We start from the raw sequence: 18,922 nt of genomic DNA on the forward strand, positions 1-18,922 counted from the left end.
TCAGTGACCTTCGATGTTACTATGAGGTGAAGTTAATAAATGTTGTATGTGTTCTGACTGCTGTACTAGCTGGCTGTTCCCTCATCTCTCTCTACTCTCCTCAGGCCTCCCTATTCCTTAAGACACAGCAATATTGAATGTAGGCCAATTAGTAACCCTTTGACAATGCACATAGTTACCTAGGAGCTCTGATGAAGATGTATGAGAAAATGTTCTTTTCATGCCTGCTAACACAACATCCATCCTGCAGTCCGTGGATCCAGGAGTCAATTTGATATAAAAGTCTTATTATTTAAGAAATACATTTCGAAAGGCTATGGCTGCTATATAGAGGGTGATTCCTCTGATGGATCTGGGCAAAGTACATTGAAAACTTTCTGGAAAGAATTCACCATTCTAGGTACCATTAAGAACATCTGTGTTTTATGGGAGGAGGTGAAAATATCAACGTGAACGGGAATTTGAAAAGAAGTTGATTCCGTCCTTCATGGATGACTGAGAGATTCAAGACTTTGATGGAGGCTGCAGATGTGGTGGCCAGTAGCAAGAGAGCTAGAATTAGAAGTGGAGCCTGAAGATGTGACTGAATTGCTGCAACCTCATGGTCAAACTTGAAAGAATATCTTCTCACAGATGAACAAAGAAAGTGCTTTCCTGAGATGGAATCTATTTCCTGTGAAGATGGTGTAAACATTGTTGAAATGACAACAAAGGATGTAGAATATGCCCTATACTTAGTTGATAAAGTGGCAGCAAGGTTTCAGAGAATTGGCCCCAATTTTGAAGAGAGTTTTACTGTAGGTAAAATGCTGTCAAACAGCAGCACATGCTACAGAGCAATGTTTTATGAAAGGAAGAGTCAATTGATGTAGCCACTTTTATTGTTATTTTAAAAAAGGGCTGGATGTGGTAGTTCATTAATCACAACCTTTTCAAAGACAGTAGGATTGCTTGAAGCCAGGAGTTTGAGACCACCCAGGGCAACAAAGCAAGACCTTGTCTCTACTAAAAACAAAACAAAACCAAAAAAACAGTGAAGTGAAAGTGCCACAACCACCACCTCAGTGAGTCGGAAGCCATCAACACTGAGGCAGGACTTTTTACCTGCCAAAAGATAAAGACTTGCAGAAAGCAGTTTTCTCCTGTAAAGCTCCATTGCCCTCTTCCCCCTTTTGCTGTTATTAGAATAAACATTATATAGGAAATCATGCCACTGCACTCTAGCCTGGGCAACAGAGTGAGACTCCTGTCTCAAAAAAAAAAAAAAAAAAAAAAAACCAGGCCGGGTGCAGTGGCTCATGCCTGTAATCCCAGCACTTTGGGAGGCCGAGGTGGGATGATCACAGGGACAGGAGATCGAGGCCATCTTGGCTAACATGGTGAAACCCTGTCTCTACTAAAAATACAAAAAAAAAAAAAATTAGCCGGGCATGGTGGTGGCGCCTGTAGTCCCAGCTACTCGGGAGGCTGAGGCAGGAGAATGGTGTGAACCCGGGAGGCAGAGCTTGCAGTAAGCTGAGATGGTGCCATTGCACTCCAGCCTGAGGGACAAAGCAAAACTCCGTCTCAAAAAAAAAAAAAAAAAAGGAAGCAAGCTGGATATGTGCGTTTAGAGGTGCTGTACATTTTCAGCATTATAAATGAAGAGAGATGAGTGGCAGTAGTTTTTTTGGTCCATAGATTTTTGGTATCTTAACTAGTTTTGGATCTCTTCCACTAAAGGGATTGCCTGTTCAACGTTGTTAGGAATGTAAGTACTGAAGGCAAAATGCCTGGGTTTGAATTTTGTTCTGTCCCTTGCACCCTGCCTGGTTTCAAATCCTAGCTCTGCTTATTAAGTTCTTTTAAGGTGATGATCTTTGAGCAAATGTCTTAGGTTCTGCTTTCCCAGTAAATGGATACAATAGTTGCTACCTTGTGAAAGATTCATGTAATTGACCAGCATTTACCAAGAAGCATCAGTGTTTACTTTCAGTCATTGGTGATTCTGCAGTTGGACTGTGAGGGGGTATTGGGGTGGGGGGTGGTGTGTGTGCAGCACTTAATTGCATGCAGGAAGGAAAAGATACTTTTGATAACCGACAGGCAGCTTTTCTCTGCTTTTGTGTCAAAAGGGAGGAAGGGAGTTTGGAGAGGGAAATGAATTCTCTGTAACACTAAGCTCTCTTCCACAAAAACAGAGGTAGATAGAATGTGTAATAAATTTACAGAATTTCTAGACTGAAACAGTCTGATTTTTTAAAATTTATCTTTATTTTTTCTGGTTGAGACTGAGCTAAAGTTAATCTGTGGCGATGTTCTGGATGCACTGGACAAACACCTCATTCCAGCAGCTACCACTGGCAAGTCCAAGGTTTTCTATTATGAAATGTAGGTTCTATACTAGAAAGGAAAATGTAAGATTAAAAGTTGGCCTTTTTAGAATCATGACTTTCTTCTATGTAGGTTTCCAACTTTTATTTACAAATAATTGTTTAATGTTAGAAGGATAGTTGATGTTGGAATAAAAAGATGGTCAGGCTATTATAAAAATGCATTAGCTTTTGCTTTACTTATTTATATTGTTTTGCTTTCATGGGACCTATCTCATTCCCCTCCCCTAAACGGCCACACATTGCACAGTGCTGGCTGAGTGTTTCATGTAGAAATTTTATCTTATGATTAATACACTCGTGCCATTTCTTGAAACCACTTGCTTGTTTAATTCTAGTCTATCAAGCGATAGTTTTGTTGATATTTAGAGGCTCCTCAGTTAATTTCTGTGGGATTTTTGGTTATATTTAATAAGGAAAATAGTATGAAATGTCTAAGAAAAAAATGAAATGAAGCCAAATATTCCTGAGATTGTTTAAAATTATTGAAGTACACTTGTTAATTGTTACGTATATTTTTTGTCACATATGTTATATAGAACAATTTTAGCTATTTTACTTTAAAAATCATCGTTCCTGGTTTAATTTTTTTTTTTAATTTTGCTGTAGGAAAGCGGACTACCACATGTATCTGGCAGAATTTGCCACAGGAAATGACAGGAAGGAGGTGGCAGAGAACAGCCTGGTGGCTTACAAAGCTGCTAGTGATATTGCAGTAAGAGAACGTTCACCAATGCATCCCATTCATTTATGTCTTGCTCTCAATTTTTCCATATTCTCCTGTGAAATTCTGAATTTCCCTGACCCTGCCTGCAGGTAAGCTGTGGGGAAGAACGCAAGCTGTCAGTGTGAAAGTGAAGAAGGATAGCCATTTGAGTGTTCCGTCTTGTTTCTTGGGACTGCCTTTGTAGGCCTGGCTGCGTAGTAATTCTTACGGCTCTTAGTTGAAGCTGCTTTGTATTAAAAGAGACCTATCTCAACCCAGTAGCATAGCAGTCAGGATAATTATTTTGATGTGGCATATTGTTGTTGTTAGTGGACTGAAAAGAAATCTAACATGTTAATATAACTAGAGGAAGGAAATGAGAGAAAATTATAATATTATCTTAATTTTTGTATATTAGTGTTCAGTCTTTGTGGGCATGTTTTTAACAGTTATTCTCCTAGCAAACATCATTTTATATTTTCTGTTTTAGCATAAACAAGTTTCATTCTTACTGATGTGTGTTAAATTGTTCCCCCTTTTATACTTCAGCTTGTTCCCAGTTTTTGATAATGTAGATACAAATTTAAGGAACATTTATATGTATATAACTTTTTACTTTTAAAAAGTTGTGACAAAATATACATAAAATTTATCATTATAGCCATATTGAAATGTACAGTTCAGTGGCACCAAGTACATCAATAGTGTTGTGTAAATACCACCACTATGTGAAATTTTTTCTTCACTCACACAAAACAAACTATAGCCATTAAACAATAACTCTTCATTTCCCCCTCCCCAGCTGCCAGTAACCTCTATTTTACTTTGTCCCTATGAATTGGCCCATTTTAGATACCTCATAGAAGTGGGATCATATAATATTTGTGCCTTGTGGCTGTCTTTATTTCAGTTAGCATAATGCTTTCAATGTTTTGTTAATATTAAGCGTGGATCAGAGCTTCAGTCCTTTTTATGACTGAATAATAATCCATTTTATGTGTTTTTCACACATCGTTTAGCCATTGAACTTTTGATGGACAGTGAGTTTCTTTTCACCTTTTCCTATTGTGTGACTAATGCTGCTATGAACATTGGTGCACTATTTGCTTGAGTTCTTGTTTCAATTCCACCTGGGAGTGGAAGTGGAACAGATAATTACTTTTCTGTAAGACACAGGATCTTATTCTGTCCCTGCACTGGTGCAATCATAGCTCACTGCAGCCTCAACTTCCTGGACTCAGGTGATTCTCCTGCCTGAGCCTCCCAAGTAGCTGGCACTAGAGGCTCGTGCCACCATGCCTGGCTCATTTTTAATTTTTTTTTTGTAGAGGCAGGGTCTTGCTATGTTGTCTAGGCTGGTCTTGAACTCCTGGCCCAAAGTGATCCTCCTGCCTCAGCCTCCCAAAATGCTGGCACTACAGGTATGAGCCACTGTACCTGGCCTTTTTGCCCATTTTTGAATTTGTTTTTTTGTTTGAGTGTTTGGAGTTCTTTATCTATCCCAGATAGTAATCTCTTTGTATTTTCTCCTGTTTGGTAGGCTGTCATTTTGCTTTGTTGATATTGCTTTTTGTTTTTTTCTTTTTGAGATGGAGTCTCACTCTGTCTCCCAGGCTGGAGTGCAGTGGTGCGATCTCGGCTCACTGCAACCTCTGCCTCCTGGGTTCAAGCGATTCTTCTGCCTCAGCCTCCCAAGTAGCTGGTACTACAGGTGCGTGCCACCTCACCTGGCTGATTTTTTTTTGTATTTTTAGTAGATGGGGTTTCACTGTGTTGGCCAGGCTGGTCTCGAACTCTTGGACTGAAGCTATCAGCTTGACTTCACCTCCCAAAGTGCTGGGATTATAGGCATGAGCCACTGCACCTGGCCAAGAAGAAAAATTCTCTCTGTTTGCCCATTGATTTTCTATGTAGAGAACCCTGAAGATTCTACAAAAAATTGTTAGAGCAAATAAACCAATTCAGCAAAGCGCAAAAATCAGTTGCATTTATATACGATAGCAATAAACATTCCAGAGAAAAGAAAATCATTGTAATAGCATCAAAAAGAATATGGCACTTTACAATAAATTTATCCAAGAAGGTGAAAGACTCACACACTGAAAATGATAAAACCTTGCTGAAAGTAATTAAAGAAGACATAAATAAATGAAAGACATCCTATGTTTACGAAGGAAGACTTAATATTATTATGATGTCAAGACTATCCAAAGCAATCTACAGATTCAATGTAATCCTTCTGAATATTCCAATGGCACGTCTGATTTTCTTTCTGAAATAGAAAACTCATTCTAAACCTCATAGGGAATTTCAAGGCACCCTCCCTGAATAATCAAAACAATTGTGAAAAGGAAGAAAAGAGTTGGAGAACTTGGCCAGGCGTAGTGGCTCACGCCTGTAATCCCAGCACTTTGGGAGGCCAAGGCAGGTGGATCACGAGGTCAGGAGATCGAGACCATCCTGGCTAACACAGTGAAACCTCGTTTCTACTAAAAATACAAAAAAATTAGCCAGGCGTGGTGGTGGGCACCTGTAGTCCCAGCTAGTCGGGAGGCTGAGGCAGGAGAATGGCATGAACCCGGGAGGCCGAGCTTTCAGTGAGCTGAGATCATGCCACTGCACTCTAGCCTGGGCAACAGAGTGAGACTCCTGTCTCAAAAAAACAAAACAGGCTGGGTGCAGTGGCTCACACCTGTAATTCCAGCACTTTGGGAGGCCGAGGTGGGTGGATCTCTTGAGGTCAGGAGTTCGAGACCAGCCTGGCCAACATCGTGAAACTCCATCTCTATTACAAATACAAAATAGCTGGGCATGGTGGCGTGCACCTGTAATTCCAGCTACTCCGGAGGCTGAGGCAGGAGAGTCACTTGAACCCAGGAGGCAGAGGTTGTAGTGAGCCAAGATCACGCCACTGCATTCCAGCCTGGGTGACAGAGTGAGACACTGTTTCAAAAAAAAAAAAAAAAAAGGGAAAAGAAAAACCAGTGATACTGGCATAAGGACAGACATCTAGATCAATGGGGTGAAATAGAGGGCCCAGAAACAAACCCTCACGTCAGTGGTCAGTTGAGTTTTGAAAAGGGTGCCAAGATGTGTTGGGCACAGTGGCTCACACCAGTAATCCTAATACTTTGGGAGGCTGAGGCAGGAGGATCACTTGTGGTCAGGAGTTTGAGACCAGCCACGCCAACATGGCAAAACCTTGTCTTTACCAAAAATACAAAAATTAGCCAGGCGTGGCGGCGCATGCCAGTAATCCTAGATACTCGAGAAGCTGAGGCACGAGAATCACTTGAAGGTGGAAGGTTCAAGTTGCAGTGAGCCGAGATCATTCCACTGCACTCCAGCCTGGGCGACAGAGTGAGACTCTGAGAAAGAGAGAGAGAGTTGAGGTTGCAGTGAGCCAAGATCACTCCACTGTACTTCAGCCCGGGTGACAAAGTGAGACAAGAAAGAGAGAGAGAGAGAGATAGAAAGACAGGGAAAGAGAGAAGGAAGGAAGGGAGGGAGGGAGGAAATAGAGAAAAGAAAAGAAAGAAAGGAAAGAGAGATGTGCCAAGACCATTTAATGGGGGGGAAACAATCTTTTCAATAAACAGTGCTGAGAAAACTGAGTATATGTAAAAGAATGAAGTAGGATTCTTAACATACACCATATATAAATTTAACTCAAAATGGATCAAAAACATAAGAGCTAAAATCATGAAACTCTTAGAAGAAAACATAGGGGAAACCCTTGAAAACATGGGATTCAGCAGTGTTTTCTTGGATATAACACCCAAAGCACAGGCAACACAGGAAAATAGATAAATTGATCTTCATCAGTTGAAGAACTTTCATCAAAAAACACCATGAAGAGAGTGAAAAGAGGCCAGGTGTGGTGGCTCATGCCTGTAAATCCCAGCATTTTGGAATGCCAAGGTGGGAAGATCAGTTGTGCCCAGGAGTTTGAGACCAGCCTGGGCAACACAGGGAGACCACCATCTCTATAAATAAAAACAATAAAAAATAAAAAATTAGCTGGGCATGGTGGCATGTGCCTGTAGTCCCAGCTACTTGGGAGGCTGAGGTGGGAGGATCACTTGAGCCCAAGAGGTCGAGGCTGCAGTGAGCCATGATTACACCACCACACTCCGACATGGGTGACAGAGTGAGACCCTATCTCAAAAGAAAAGACCAAAAAAAGTGTGAAAAGACAACTGACAGAATGAGAGAAGATATTTGCAAATTGTATGTACGATAAGGGATTAATATCTAGAACATATTAAAAAAACTCCTACAACTCAACAATTACAAAAACAAGTAAGCCAATTCAAAACTGGGCAAAAGGCTTAGACATTTCCCCAAAGAAGACAAGCACACATGAAAAAGAAGCTCCACATCACTGATCACACCAGGGCGGTGGCTCATGGTGGAGGGAGGATGGTTTGAATCCAGGAATTTGAGACCAGCTTGGGCAACATAGTGAGATCCCATCTTTACAAAAAGTAAAATAAAACTCAGCCAGGCATGGTGGTGCACACTTGTGGTCCCAGCTACTCTGCGTGGGGCGCCAAGGCAGGAGGATCACCTGAATCCAAGGAATTCAAGCTTGAAATAAGCTATGATTGCATCACTGCACTCTAGCCTGGGCACCAGAGCAAGACCTTGTCTCAAAGAAAAGAAAACTCAGTCTAAACTCAATTTTCATCCTTCTGTGTTCCCTATACATTTGCAAGATACCACACCATTATTCATCATTAAACAGCAATGGCTGCATAACTTTCTAGCCTTCAGATGGCCATAGTGAAATTTATTCACCCTTTCTTGGTCATGTAGGTCATTTCTCTGTTTTTTTTTTTTTTTAAGTGTCTTGCTATTGGCTGTTTATTAGTCTTTACTTTCTGAATCATTTCTGCTTCGGGTCCTGTGGCCCTGCTTGGCTCCTGCCCCTTCTTTCCATTGGCTGCCACCTCTCCCTTCCTCCTTTCCCACTGGGTCAGGGACTTCCTGGGAAAGACACGTCTGGCTTTGTGTGCCTTGCCCATAGCCATGGTTTTACCATGTGATGTCACCACATCACTGACACTTGACTTAAGGAGATGACTCATAACTTGTGCTGTCATTTCTCTCCTGAGAAGCTAAATTAAGAGATACAGGAAATGCTCCTGAGCAGCCCTGGAGAGCCATACTGAAAAGCCACTCACACTTGGGGCTGAGGCCACCGATTTTATTTTATTTTATTTTATTTTATTTTATTTATTTTATTATTTTATTTTATTTGTATTGTATTGTTTTGTTTTGTTTTATTTTTGAGACAGGATCTCACTCCGTCGCCCAGGCTGGAGTACAGTGGTGCTATCTCGGCTCACTGCAGCCTCTGTCCCCCAGACTCAAGCGGTCCTCCTACCTCAGCCTCCTGAGTAGCTGGTACCACAGGTGGATGCCACCATGCCCGGCTAGTTTTTTGTATTTTTCGTAGAGACGCGGTTTTGCCGTGTTGCCCAGGCTGATCGTGAACTCCTGGGCTCAACTGATCCACCTGCTTCAGTCTCCCAAAGTGCTGGAATCAAAGATGTCAGCTATTGTGCCCGGAGGCTACCATTTTGCATCACCCATGTACTGATGGATCAGCCTAGAAAGTGTGTTGTGACAACTCAAGCGTCAGTTACAGATTAATGGGTAAAGAAATGGTGGTAGAGACATACAAGATAATAACATTCAACCCTAAAAAGAAGGGAATCTTGCCTTTTGCAACTACATGGATGGACCTGGAGGACATTATGCCAAGTGAAATAAGCCAGGCACAGAAGGACAAATACTGCATGGTTCCTTTTTTTCTTTTTTTGAGACGGAGTCTCGCTCTGTCGCCCAGGCTGGAGTGCAGTGGCGCGATCTTGGCTCACTGCAAGCTCCGCCTCCCGGGTTCACGCCATTCTCCTGCCTCAGCCTCTTGAGTAGCTGGGACTTCAGGCACCCGCCACCACGTCCGGCTAATTTTTTGTATTTTTAGTAGAGATGGGGTTTCATCGTGTTAGCCAAGATGGTCTTGATCTCCTGACCTCGTGATCTGCCCACCTCGGCCTCCCAGTCACAGAGTGCTAGGATTACAGGCGTGAGCCACCGCGCCCGGCCGCATGGTTCCATTTTTATGAGGTAGCTACAACAGTGAAACTCACAGAAGCAGTGCATGCAATAGTGGTTAGCAGGGGCTGGAGGGTGGGCAAAATGGGGAGTTGTTCCATGGGTGTAAAGTTTCAGTTATGCTAGAGGAATACCTTCTAGAGATCTGCTGTACAACACAGGGCCTGTGAATAACAATGCTGTACATTTCAAAATCTGTTAAGTGGGTAGGTGTCATGTTGTGTTGTTACCACACACGGAAAAACCCAAAACAAAACCAAAACCAAAGAGACACAAGGAAACTTGGGGAGGTGTTGGCTATGTCTGTTCCCTCAGGGTAGTGACAGTATCATGGGTGTTTGCAAATGTCCAGACTTACCAAATTGTACACATTAACCACGTGCAGTTCTGTGCATATCAGTTATTCCTTGATAAGGCTGTTTCTTTTTTCTGTTTTTGAGACAGCGTCTCATTCTATCTCCCAGGCTGGAGTGCAGTGGTGCGATCATAGCTCGCTGCAGCCTTGAATTCCCAGGCTCAAGTGATCCTCCCGCCTCAGCCTTCAGAGTAGCTGGGACCACAGGCATGTGCTACCAGGCCTTGCTAATTTTTATTTTTTTAATTTTTTGTAGAGATGCAACCTCGATATGTTGCCCAGGCTCTTCTTGAACTCCTGGGCTCAAATTATTCTCCTGTCTTGGCCTCTTAAAGTGCTGGGATTATAGGTGTGAGCCTCTGCGCCTGGCCTCCTCTCTCCCTTTTTCTGTTCAGGATAAGCCAGTGGTCCCTGGGGTCCTTTCTCATCTGTACCCCAGGAGTCTTCTGGAGCTGAACCGAGGCTCTTGCACACGCACATCTGGGCTTGGACCCAACATCATCAGAACTGACACTCCAGACACATGGCTTTGACTCCTTTCATAAAACGTCCACATCAGCAGCTTTTACCCATTTGTTCAACAAATACTCATTAGCAGGCTCCTGTTCCCTCAGCCTTGGTGTAGGCCCTGGGGTTACTGGGGGTAATGATGGGTATGGCCCCTACTCTCATGAAGGTTAGTGGTGAGAGAAAGGAAGAAATAACTACACAAGATGCTTTTGGTGACGAACGCCCTGAAGAACAGAAAGCAGGGAGATGTGGAAGTGCCTGGGGTTGGCAGGGCAGGCCTCACAGGGGCACTTGAGTTGAGACCTGGACGATAGATCACGTCAGAGCACCAAGCGGGGCTGTTTGTCACAAACAACAGGATCCCACTCTGGTTAACAAAAGCAGAAAAGGAATGCATGGGAAGGGGTGTCAGGTGGTTCAGAGAATGAGCTGGAGGCCTGGAGAGCTGGGCCAGCACACAGGGGCTTCCTAAGGGAGTCGGCAGCCAGAACCTTCAGCGGAGTCATGCTGCAGAGGGATCTGGTGGGGACCGAGCTGCCGCCACCCTGGATACTGGACGCCATTTGGGCCTTGAAGGCTGGACCCTCTGGCAGGCCCCCAACAGAGGGACCTTCAACCTGGGCCTGCTGACCTGCCCCAGATTACAAGTTTGTCTTCTACTGGGCGTCTTTTAGAACTGAAGATGGCTTCCCATCTCACGCATAGTGAAAGCCACAGTCTTTATAAAGTTCTACATGTAGCTGGTGCAGTGGTTCACGCCTGTAATCCCAGCACTCAGTACTTTAGGAGGCTGTGGTGGGATTGCATGAGCCCAGGAGCTCAAGACCAGCCTGGGTAACATAGCAAAACCCCATCTCTGCGAAATAAAAATTAAAAGAATAGCCAGGCATGATGACACATGCCTAGTCTCATCTACTCAGGAGGCTAAAGCAGGAGGTCAAGGCCGCAGTGAGCCATGATCACACCACTGCATTCCAGCCTGGGAGATACAATGAGAACCTGTCTCAAAAAAAAAAAAAAAAGTTTCTACATGACTTGGGTCCGAGCCTCTGCCCTCATCCATTGTTCTTCCCTTGCCCCATCCTGCTCTGGCCACATTGGCCACTTTGCTTTTCCTCAGTCATGCCAAGCATGGCTCTGCCTTCAGAACCTTTTCCCCAGGTGTCCCCATTGCTCCCTTCCGCCCCTCCTCCAAGTCTTAGCTCAACACTTACCTCGAGGCCCGCCTGAGCTCCCTATTAAGCATAACCTTGCCTGCCCACCCAGTTCCTTTATGCTCATAGTTTTTGCTACTGGTCACCTTCTAACATACCATTATTGTGTCTTCATAGATGATCTCACTGATGACTGTCTCTCAGGGGCCCAGGCAGGGACTGATGTTAGAGTCAATACTCCACAGCTGTTTGTTGAATGAGTAGGTAACAGCATGGCTGACTGGTCCTGGTGCAAAAAGTCTTGGGAGGCCTCAGTTTGAATCGTGCTTCTGTCATCAGCCAGCTGTGTGATTCTGCACAAGTATTTTAACCTCTCTGGGCCTCAGTTTCCCCATCTAACTTGGGGGCCTACCTCAAATGGTTCCTGGTGAAGAGTAACAAGACCATACCCTAAGTTCCAGTTGCCTTTTCCTCTGCCTTTCCACCTTCCCTTCCAGCCCCTCCAAGTCTTTTTGGTTAAGACAGGGTCTCACTCTGTCACCCAGGCTGGAATGCCATGATCTCGGTTCACTGCAGCCTCTATCTCCCAGGCTCAAGTGAAACCCACCACAGCCTCCCAAAGTGCTGAGTGCTGGGATTACAGGTGTGAAACACTGCACCAGCTACATGTAGAACTTGATAAAGACTGGCTTTCACCGTGTATGAGATGGGGAGCCATCTTCAGTTCTTCTGCAGCTGGGACTACAGGTGCGTGCCACCACACCCGGCTAATTGGTTTTGTGGTTTTTTTTGTTTTGTTTTCTGTTTTTTTTTGTGCAGACGGGTTTCTCCATGTTGGCCAGGCTGGGCTTGAACTCCTGGTTTCAAGTGAACCTCCCACCTTGGCTTCCCAAAGTGCTGAGATTACAGGCGTGAGCCACCATCCCCGCCCCCTGAAAATCTGTTAGGACGACAGTCTCGCCAAGGCAATGCAGTCGCAATATGCCGTTTCCGTTGCAATCACAATATGACATTTCCATTTACTTTGGATTATACGTCATTATGAATATTAACAAGACTTAAAAAGGACACCTTCGGGTATGTCAGATGAAAGTACAAAAATTGCGTTGTGGGGCTGCAGTTTGAGGACAGTGTCTGCAGCCGTCACGTGGTAGCAAAACGGTGTTAAGCATTGCAGGAGAGTCTGCATCGACGACAGCCAGAGTCCATACGTCGGGAGGTTTATTCGGTTTGAGAGGGAACAACAGGCAGGATGGGCACCACCCGGGGCTGGACAGGCAGGCGGGCTAGGGTGCGGTTCCTCGCACTCGCCACTAGAGGTGAGGCGTTTACCGCTTCAGGGCTGGAAGATGGGCCCTCGGGGACTGGCTAGTGCTGGCCCGGGGCGGAAACCTGGGCGGGGGTTGGATGCGACGCCTCAGGCGGCCCCCCTGGTTACTGACACCCGACTTTGGCATGACTTTTTTTTTTTTCCCCCATCAGATTTCCTGTCTTTGTGGGCTGATGGACTAGAGGAAAGATGCCTGTTGACGGTCAAAGGCAGAGCCTCTTCGGCAGCTTCTTACAGCGCCTTCTTTAACAGAGAAACAATCTGCATGGGGTCTAGAATGGTTCTGAAATCCTGCTGAAGGTTTCAAAACTTCCTGGGGGGTCTCCTGCCAGAGCGCCTACGCTGCCCCTGGGCTGGCTGGCCAGTGAGCCCCGTCTCCCAGCCTGACAGTCCCCGCATCAGCCTGGACCGTCTTTCGGGACCAGCCCCATTTGCACAGCCTGAGCTGTAGAGGGCCCTGGAGTTCGGGGTTCTTGTCCCAACTGTGCCCCTGCAGGCCCGTTCCACCCCCTGAGGCTCAGTTTTCCCATGTGCCTAATAAGGAAGTCATGCTAGGTGGGGCTTACAGCCTCTTGCAGCTTTGCCATTGATCACTTCCGTGTCTTCAGAGAGGCTGCCAAGTCTCCTCTGAATGAAGTTCCCCAAAAAGCAAACGTAAGAAAATACACAGAGCTTACCCAGACACCAGGCCCTTTAGAAATAGACCATTTCTTACCTTAGGCCCCCAGAAGGTCCTCATTCTAGCTTTGTGGAGAAAAGAAGAGTCTTTGCCTCAGCCCCCAGAGGTTGGGGTGGGGTGGCTGAATTTTGAGGCTGGGATTGGCAACTCTGGTGAAGCCCAAAGTGACACGGATGGTTTCAAAGCCACCTAGAGGATAAGGTGTCAGGACAGTGACAAGACCCCAGGTCCCTATCACACACCAGAGCTCACTGAGCCTCCACCTGGGGTCTCTGCTGAATCTCTGACAGGCTAGGAGAGAAGGGACTGGGGGTACTGACCCCCAGAAAGTCAGAGAATGTGGCAGTTGGAGGACCTGGGTTTGAGTCCTGGATCACCCCTTCCCCACCTTGGCAAACTACTCAGACTCTGGAAACCTGTTTCACCTGTAAGATGGGGATGACAATCAAACCCACCTTGCAGGGCTGTGAAGATGCTTAAGACAAGTGCATGCAAAAACTTTCACACACACAAAGCCTTCCTAAAGATGGGGAGACAAGGCATCATGAGCAGCAGGTGGCCAGGCACTATGTGGGGGCTGGAGTCCTGTTTTCCCTGCAATCTGGGAAAGGACTGATGGGCACTTAGTAGGTTTTGAATCATGACCCTGGACCTCAGGTGGCGGTGTGCTTTGTGTCTGCAGCAGAAGGCCCCAGCCTCGTGCCTGTGAGTCCCACTACCAATGTTGAAGGGGTGGACAGCAGGCGGGTGAGCCCCAGGCTGGCAGCTAGCAAGACCTCTCACGTGTGAGCCCAGCACCCCACTTCCCCTGAAATGTGATGTCCAGTGCTCCAGGCTGGGGGCTGTGGATCCTGATTCCAGCTGTGTGAGGGCTGGAAGGCCCTAGGCAGGTCACCTGACCTCTCTGGGCCTATTTCCATCACACACTTGAGGGGCTGAGCACACTGGACTCTATAGCTGTACAACTCCTTGGCTCTGCTTTTGTTCCTGAGGGCCCCTTAGTAGGCAGGGAAAGTTTGAGGGCCTCAGGGCTGGGCCCCAAGACTCAGATGCTCTCAACTCCCCTGGAGTGCCTAACTCAGGGGAACACACAGGCCCAGCAGGCAGGGTGCCTCTCTTGCTCAGCTCGTGGAGCTGTATGTTTTTTTAGCTTACTATTTTACTTAAGAATAGATCATGAGCATTGACTATTCTAAAACATGACTTTCATGACTATATAAAAGTCCATTGCATCAATATACAATCACTTAACCAATTCTTTATTGAAATGGTGGTGTATACATACAAGAAAATACCCTTCAGCCCTAAAAAAGAAGGGAATCTTGCCATTTGCAACCACATGGATGGACCTGGAGGACATTATGCTAAGTGAAAGAAGCCAGGCACTTGTTTTCCAATTTCTGGTTGATTGATGTGTAACTCTTTAGACATTGAATCTTATTTGGACATGAGATGTGAGGCACAGACGGAACTTTATGCCTTTCCAAGCCCTTAGTCAATCATCCCTGCACCATTGATTTAATAATCAAGACATCCACTCCTCAAGGCTTTGAAATGCCTCGGTGCCCATGTACTTCATTCGTACATTCCTGCGGGTCTGTGTGTGGGCTCCTTTGTCTACTCATCCCACTGCTGTTCTATTCTCGTGCTAGTCCCAAACCTCTTTGACTTTGTAGCAGAAAGTTCAGTGGCCGGATGACCAACCACGCAAGGCTGGTTCTGCTTTGGTTCCTCTACTGGATAGGGCTTGACCCCTGCTTTTGCTTGGGAATGTCAACTGCAGCCAGTTGTTACTGAACATTTAGTATTGACATGGAAAACCAGCACTTTCTATTTAAGAGGGAAAAACTGTTGTGATGATTGTGGAACTAGCTCTTCTAACTACAGTCGTCATCCTTAAGAACGCCCATCATCACCCATATCCAAGAGACTGGGAAATCTCAAGAACTCTGGTGACACTGACTTCTTGCAGTTCTGTAAAATGATCCCAAACTACTACTCTTCTGTTCTCCTAACTGCTTTTTGAAATTATTGTCTCCTTCCTTGGTGTCAAGTCATCCGCAGTCACTTCTTGCCTCTAACAGCTCTCCTTGTCATATTCTGTCCTGATCACCCATGGGTTGCAAACTCCAATAATTAAGCTTGGTGGTGGTATTGGTTGCTGCTGTGTACTGACTGCCTCTTTGTGCCAGGCTCTGCTAGACAGTGTATTTCACCTCGAATCCTTACCACAACTTCGTTATGTAGCTATGATGATCCTTAACATTTTGAGATGAGAATTTTTTAGCAGTGAATAATAATAGACTGTTTCTGAAACAAGGTGGATAGACGTGTATCGGAAACTCGAGGAAGGATTCTCTGGGAAAAGCATCTTAGTAAAGCCCCCAAGTCTCAGTGCATGGGAGGAAGAAGGGGAAATGAAAGTCAGGTTGCAAAGTGTTATCAAGGAATGAGGACGAAGAGGGAGCGGGAGTAGAGAAAGGCAGGGGGCCTCTGGCAGAGCAAGGTGTTGGAGGGGTAGAAAGGGAGTAGATGGAAGAGTTGAAGTGGAGGCATTTGTTCAGAGGAAGGGGATATCCACTCCTCTGAGTTATCATAAAAGGAGGAGAAGCTATATAAAGATGCAGAGAAATGTGGAGGTTAAGCCAAGTGTCTGGTCACAGATGTTTTGTGGGAAAGGAGAGAGAAGTCATTGGATAGAGTTGTGGAGCTCCTTATTGGGATGAAGCTCAGTTGCCCATAATGGTAGCTGGCTTGAAATTGCACTCTGTATTGACTGCTTTCACTTCCCTACCTGACTTCTCTCTCTGCCAGTGTTTCCGGGGATCACCTCCCAAATAAGCTGCTTGCCTGCCTGCCTGCCTTCTTTCCTTCCTTTTTCTTTCTTTCTTTTTTTGACATAGTCTTGCATTGTTGCCTGGGCTGGAGTGCACTGGTGCAATCTTGGCTCACTGCAACCTCCACCTCTCAGGTTCAAGCAATTCTCCTAAAGCAAAACCAAAATTTTGAAAAAAAATTAGGCTGGCGCGGCGGCTCACGCCTGTAATCCCAGCACTTTGGGAAGCCAAGGCAGGCGGATCACAGGGTCAGGAGATCAAGACCATCCTGGCTAACATGGTGAAACCCCGTCTCTACTAAAAATACAGAAAAATTAGCCGGGCATGGTGGTGGGCGCCTGTAGTCCCAGCTACTCGGGAGGCTGAGTCAGGAGAATGGCTTGAACCCAGGAGGTGGAGCTTACAGTTAGCCGCGATCATGCCACTGCACTTCAGCCTGGGGGTCAGAGCGAGACTCCATCTCAAAAAAAAAAAAAAAAGAAAGTTAGGATCCTGTCTTATTTACCTGTCTTTCTACTTAGTACTGGACCAGGCACATGGCAAGCTCTCTGTAAGGCATTAAATATCTCTTATTTTACAGATCAGCAAACAGGCCTACAGAGGGAAAAATGACTCACCCCAATGACACTGCTAGTCAGGGGCGGGGCAGAATGGAATTAAGGATTTGGAGACTCTGTTGTCCGGTGCTGTTCCCTGCACTGCCCTGTTACTGTACAGTTACAGAAGCCGGATTTAGGAGAAATCAAAACACAAAGAGTCATTATTTTCAAGTTTATTATTTTTTACTATGCTTGACTCTGGTCTTTCCAAACATGGTTTTCTTGAAAATTCAGGACCTGAGAGGAAAACCTTCACACAGCTTTGCTCTCAAACGGGTCAGAAAGAGCAACTGGCACTTTGGGAGGCCAGGGCAGGTGGATCACTTGAGGGCAGGAGTTCAAGACCAGTCTGACCAACTTGAACTCTACTAAAAATACAAAAAATTATCTGGGCATGGTGGTGGGCACCTGTAATACCACTTACTCAGGAGGCTGAGGCAGGAGAATCACTTGGACCCAGGAGGCAAAGGTTGCAGTGAGCCAAGATCGGGCCATTGCACTCCAGCCTGGCGACAGAGAGAGACTCCATCTAAAAAAAGCCAGGAGGCCGGGCATGGTGGCTCACACCTGTAATCCCAGCACTTTTGGAGGCCGAGGCAGGCGGATCATAAGGTCAGAAGATTGAGACCATCCTGGCTAACACGGTGAAACCCCGTCTGTACTAAAAATACAAAAAATTAGCCGGGCGTGGTGGCGGGCGCCTGTAGTCCCAGCTACTCAGGAGGCTGAGGCAGGAGAATGGCGTGAACCAGAGAGGCGAAGTTTGCAGTGAGCCGAGATTGCACCACTGCACTCCAGCCTGGGTGACAGAGCGAGACTCCGTCTCAAAAACAAAAAACAAAAAAAAACAGGAGCAACTGGGGCATTAGAGCTGAAAGCAGCCTCTGGGATCATCTAGTCCACCCACCCCACTGCCTCCTCGAGAGGGGAGGTGACTCTTGCACAGTCACATGGGGGGCAGCCGAGCTGGACTCCTTTTACAGTGCTCCATTCATTCACAGGAAGTCAGGTGGCATCGGCATGGGCTGAGCAGCAGAATGGAGCCTGGGTATTTACAGGACAAATGCTCACAGAAGCCTCCGGCACTGGCAGTGAAGCCCTGCAACCTCCAACAGGTCCCCACAGAGGCAGCAAAGCCCATGCAGGGAGGGAGGCAAAGCTTAGGGGGCAAGACAGGTTGGCCTTGCCCCACCCGAAGGACCTTTCTTGTCCATGCTCTTTCCCGACTGCTGCTATGCCGTGCTCTTTACAGCTTTGTCAAGAGGAGGGCAGTTACCATCTGAGCCTAGAGATTTATGGCTGAAGAAGGAACCAGGGATGTCCCACCTTATTCAGCCCTTTGAAAGTGGATTTACAGGATTGATCTCTGGGCTGGGGCACTTCGCCTTATCTTCAGGAAGGACTGTCCCACCCAGTTCTCCTTTGCTGCTGACACCTGCTGGGCCCCATGGCTGGATAAATGAAACACACTGAGCCTGAGACTGGGAAATGCAGGTAGATGTCCCCACGGGAGGGAGACGTGCGTGGGTCTCGCTGGTCCAGGTCGGGGGTTGAGCAGGCCCTGCTGAGTGCCCCCAGGGTTATTGCTGGGACTCAGGAGAGCACAGTTGGGCAGCTGGTAGGATTGCACCTGGTCACGGCTCCTACATAGGCCAGTTTCATTCACTCACCTCTTCATCACACCACCCAACATACATATGCCAAAAAAAAGAAAGAACCCATCACCTACCATGAGTCAGGCAGCTACAGGCTGAGGATCCAGAGAAGAGTAATATCCCAGCCCTGGCCTTGAGGCGCTCCTGGACTAGAGGCCAGTGAACACAGTTACAGCCCGCTGAGGGAGAGCAGTCAGGGAAGACTTCCTAGAGGAGGATGAAAGATGGGAACAGGCACTTCAGGAAGAGGGACCAGCCTGTCCCAAGGCGTGGAGGTGTGGATGGGCAGGCACATGTAGCTCAGCGTGGCATGTGCAGCGTGGGTCAGGGAGAGGAAGGAGGCAAGACGGGTGGCAGTGGACACAGGTCACTGAGATGCATGTGCATCCTGGGGAGCTTGGATTTTATTGTGGAGACCATGGAGAGCCACACAGCGGTTTTAAGAAGAATCCAGATCACACAATCAGATTTGCTGTCATGGAGGCACTTGGGTGGCAGGTGATAAAATGTGGATCAGAAGGAAGTGGGTGCTTGGCTGTGCATCGTAATCACCTGGGGAGCTCTGGGAAGCACTGATGCCTGGGTCCCACCTCCAGAGGCAA

At 46.4% G+C, this 18,922-nt stretch overlaps 1 protein-coding gene across 1 annotated transcript; it reads left to right on the plus strand.

The window, feature by feature from the left end:
* Positions 1–659: 659 nt before the first annotated feature.
* LOC134758471 (14-3-3 protein epsilon-like) lies at positions 660–15,376 on the plus strand. The gene is made up of 5 exons (XM_063705967.1): positions 660–797; positions 2,270–2,370; positions 2,982–3,087; positions 12,040–12,297; positions 12,703–15,376. The coding sequence occupies exons 1-4, from the start codon at positions 660–662 to the stop codon at positions 12,133–12,135; spliced, it is 441 nt and encodes a 146-aa protein (XP_063562037.1). The 3' UTR covers positions 12,136–12,297; positions 12,703–15,376.
* Positions 15,377–18,922: the final 3,546 nt, after the last annotated feature.

Source organism: Gorilla gorilla, chromosome 4, assembly GCF_029281585.2.
Source record: "Gorilla gorilla gorilla isolate KB3781 chromosome 4, NHGRI_mGorGor1-v2.1_pri, whole genome shotgun sequence".
NCBI lineage: Eukaryota > Metazoa > Chordata > Mammalia > Primates > Hominidae > Gorilla > Gorilla gorilla.

What these genes read in the sequence shown, in the direction of transcription:
- LOC134758471 (XM_063705967.1), top strand. Translation starts at nt 660, where the DNA reads ATGGAATCTATTTCCTGTGAAGATGGTGTAAACATTGTTGAAATGACA. An exon ending in ATTTTGAAGAGAGTTTTACT is followed by an intron (nt 798 to 2,269) that starts GTAGGTAAAATG and finishes TTTCTGGTTGAG; the next exon opens with ACTGAGCTAAAGTTAATCTG. An exon ending in AAGGTTTTCTATTATGAAAT is followed by an intron (nt 2,371 to 2,981) that starts GTAGGTTCTATA and finishes ATTTTGCTGTAG; the next exon opens with GAAAGCGGACTACCACATGT.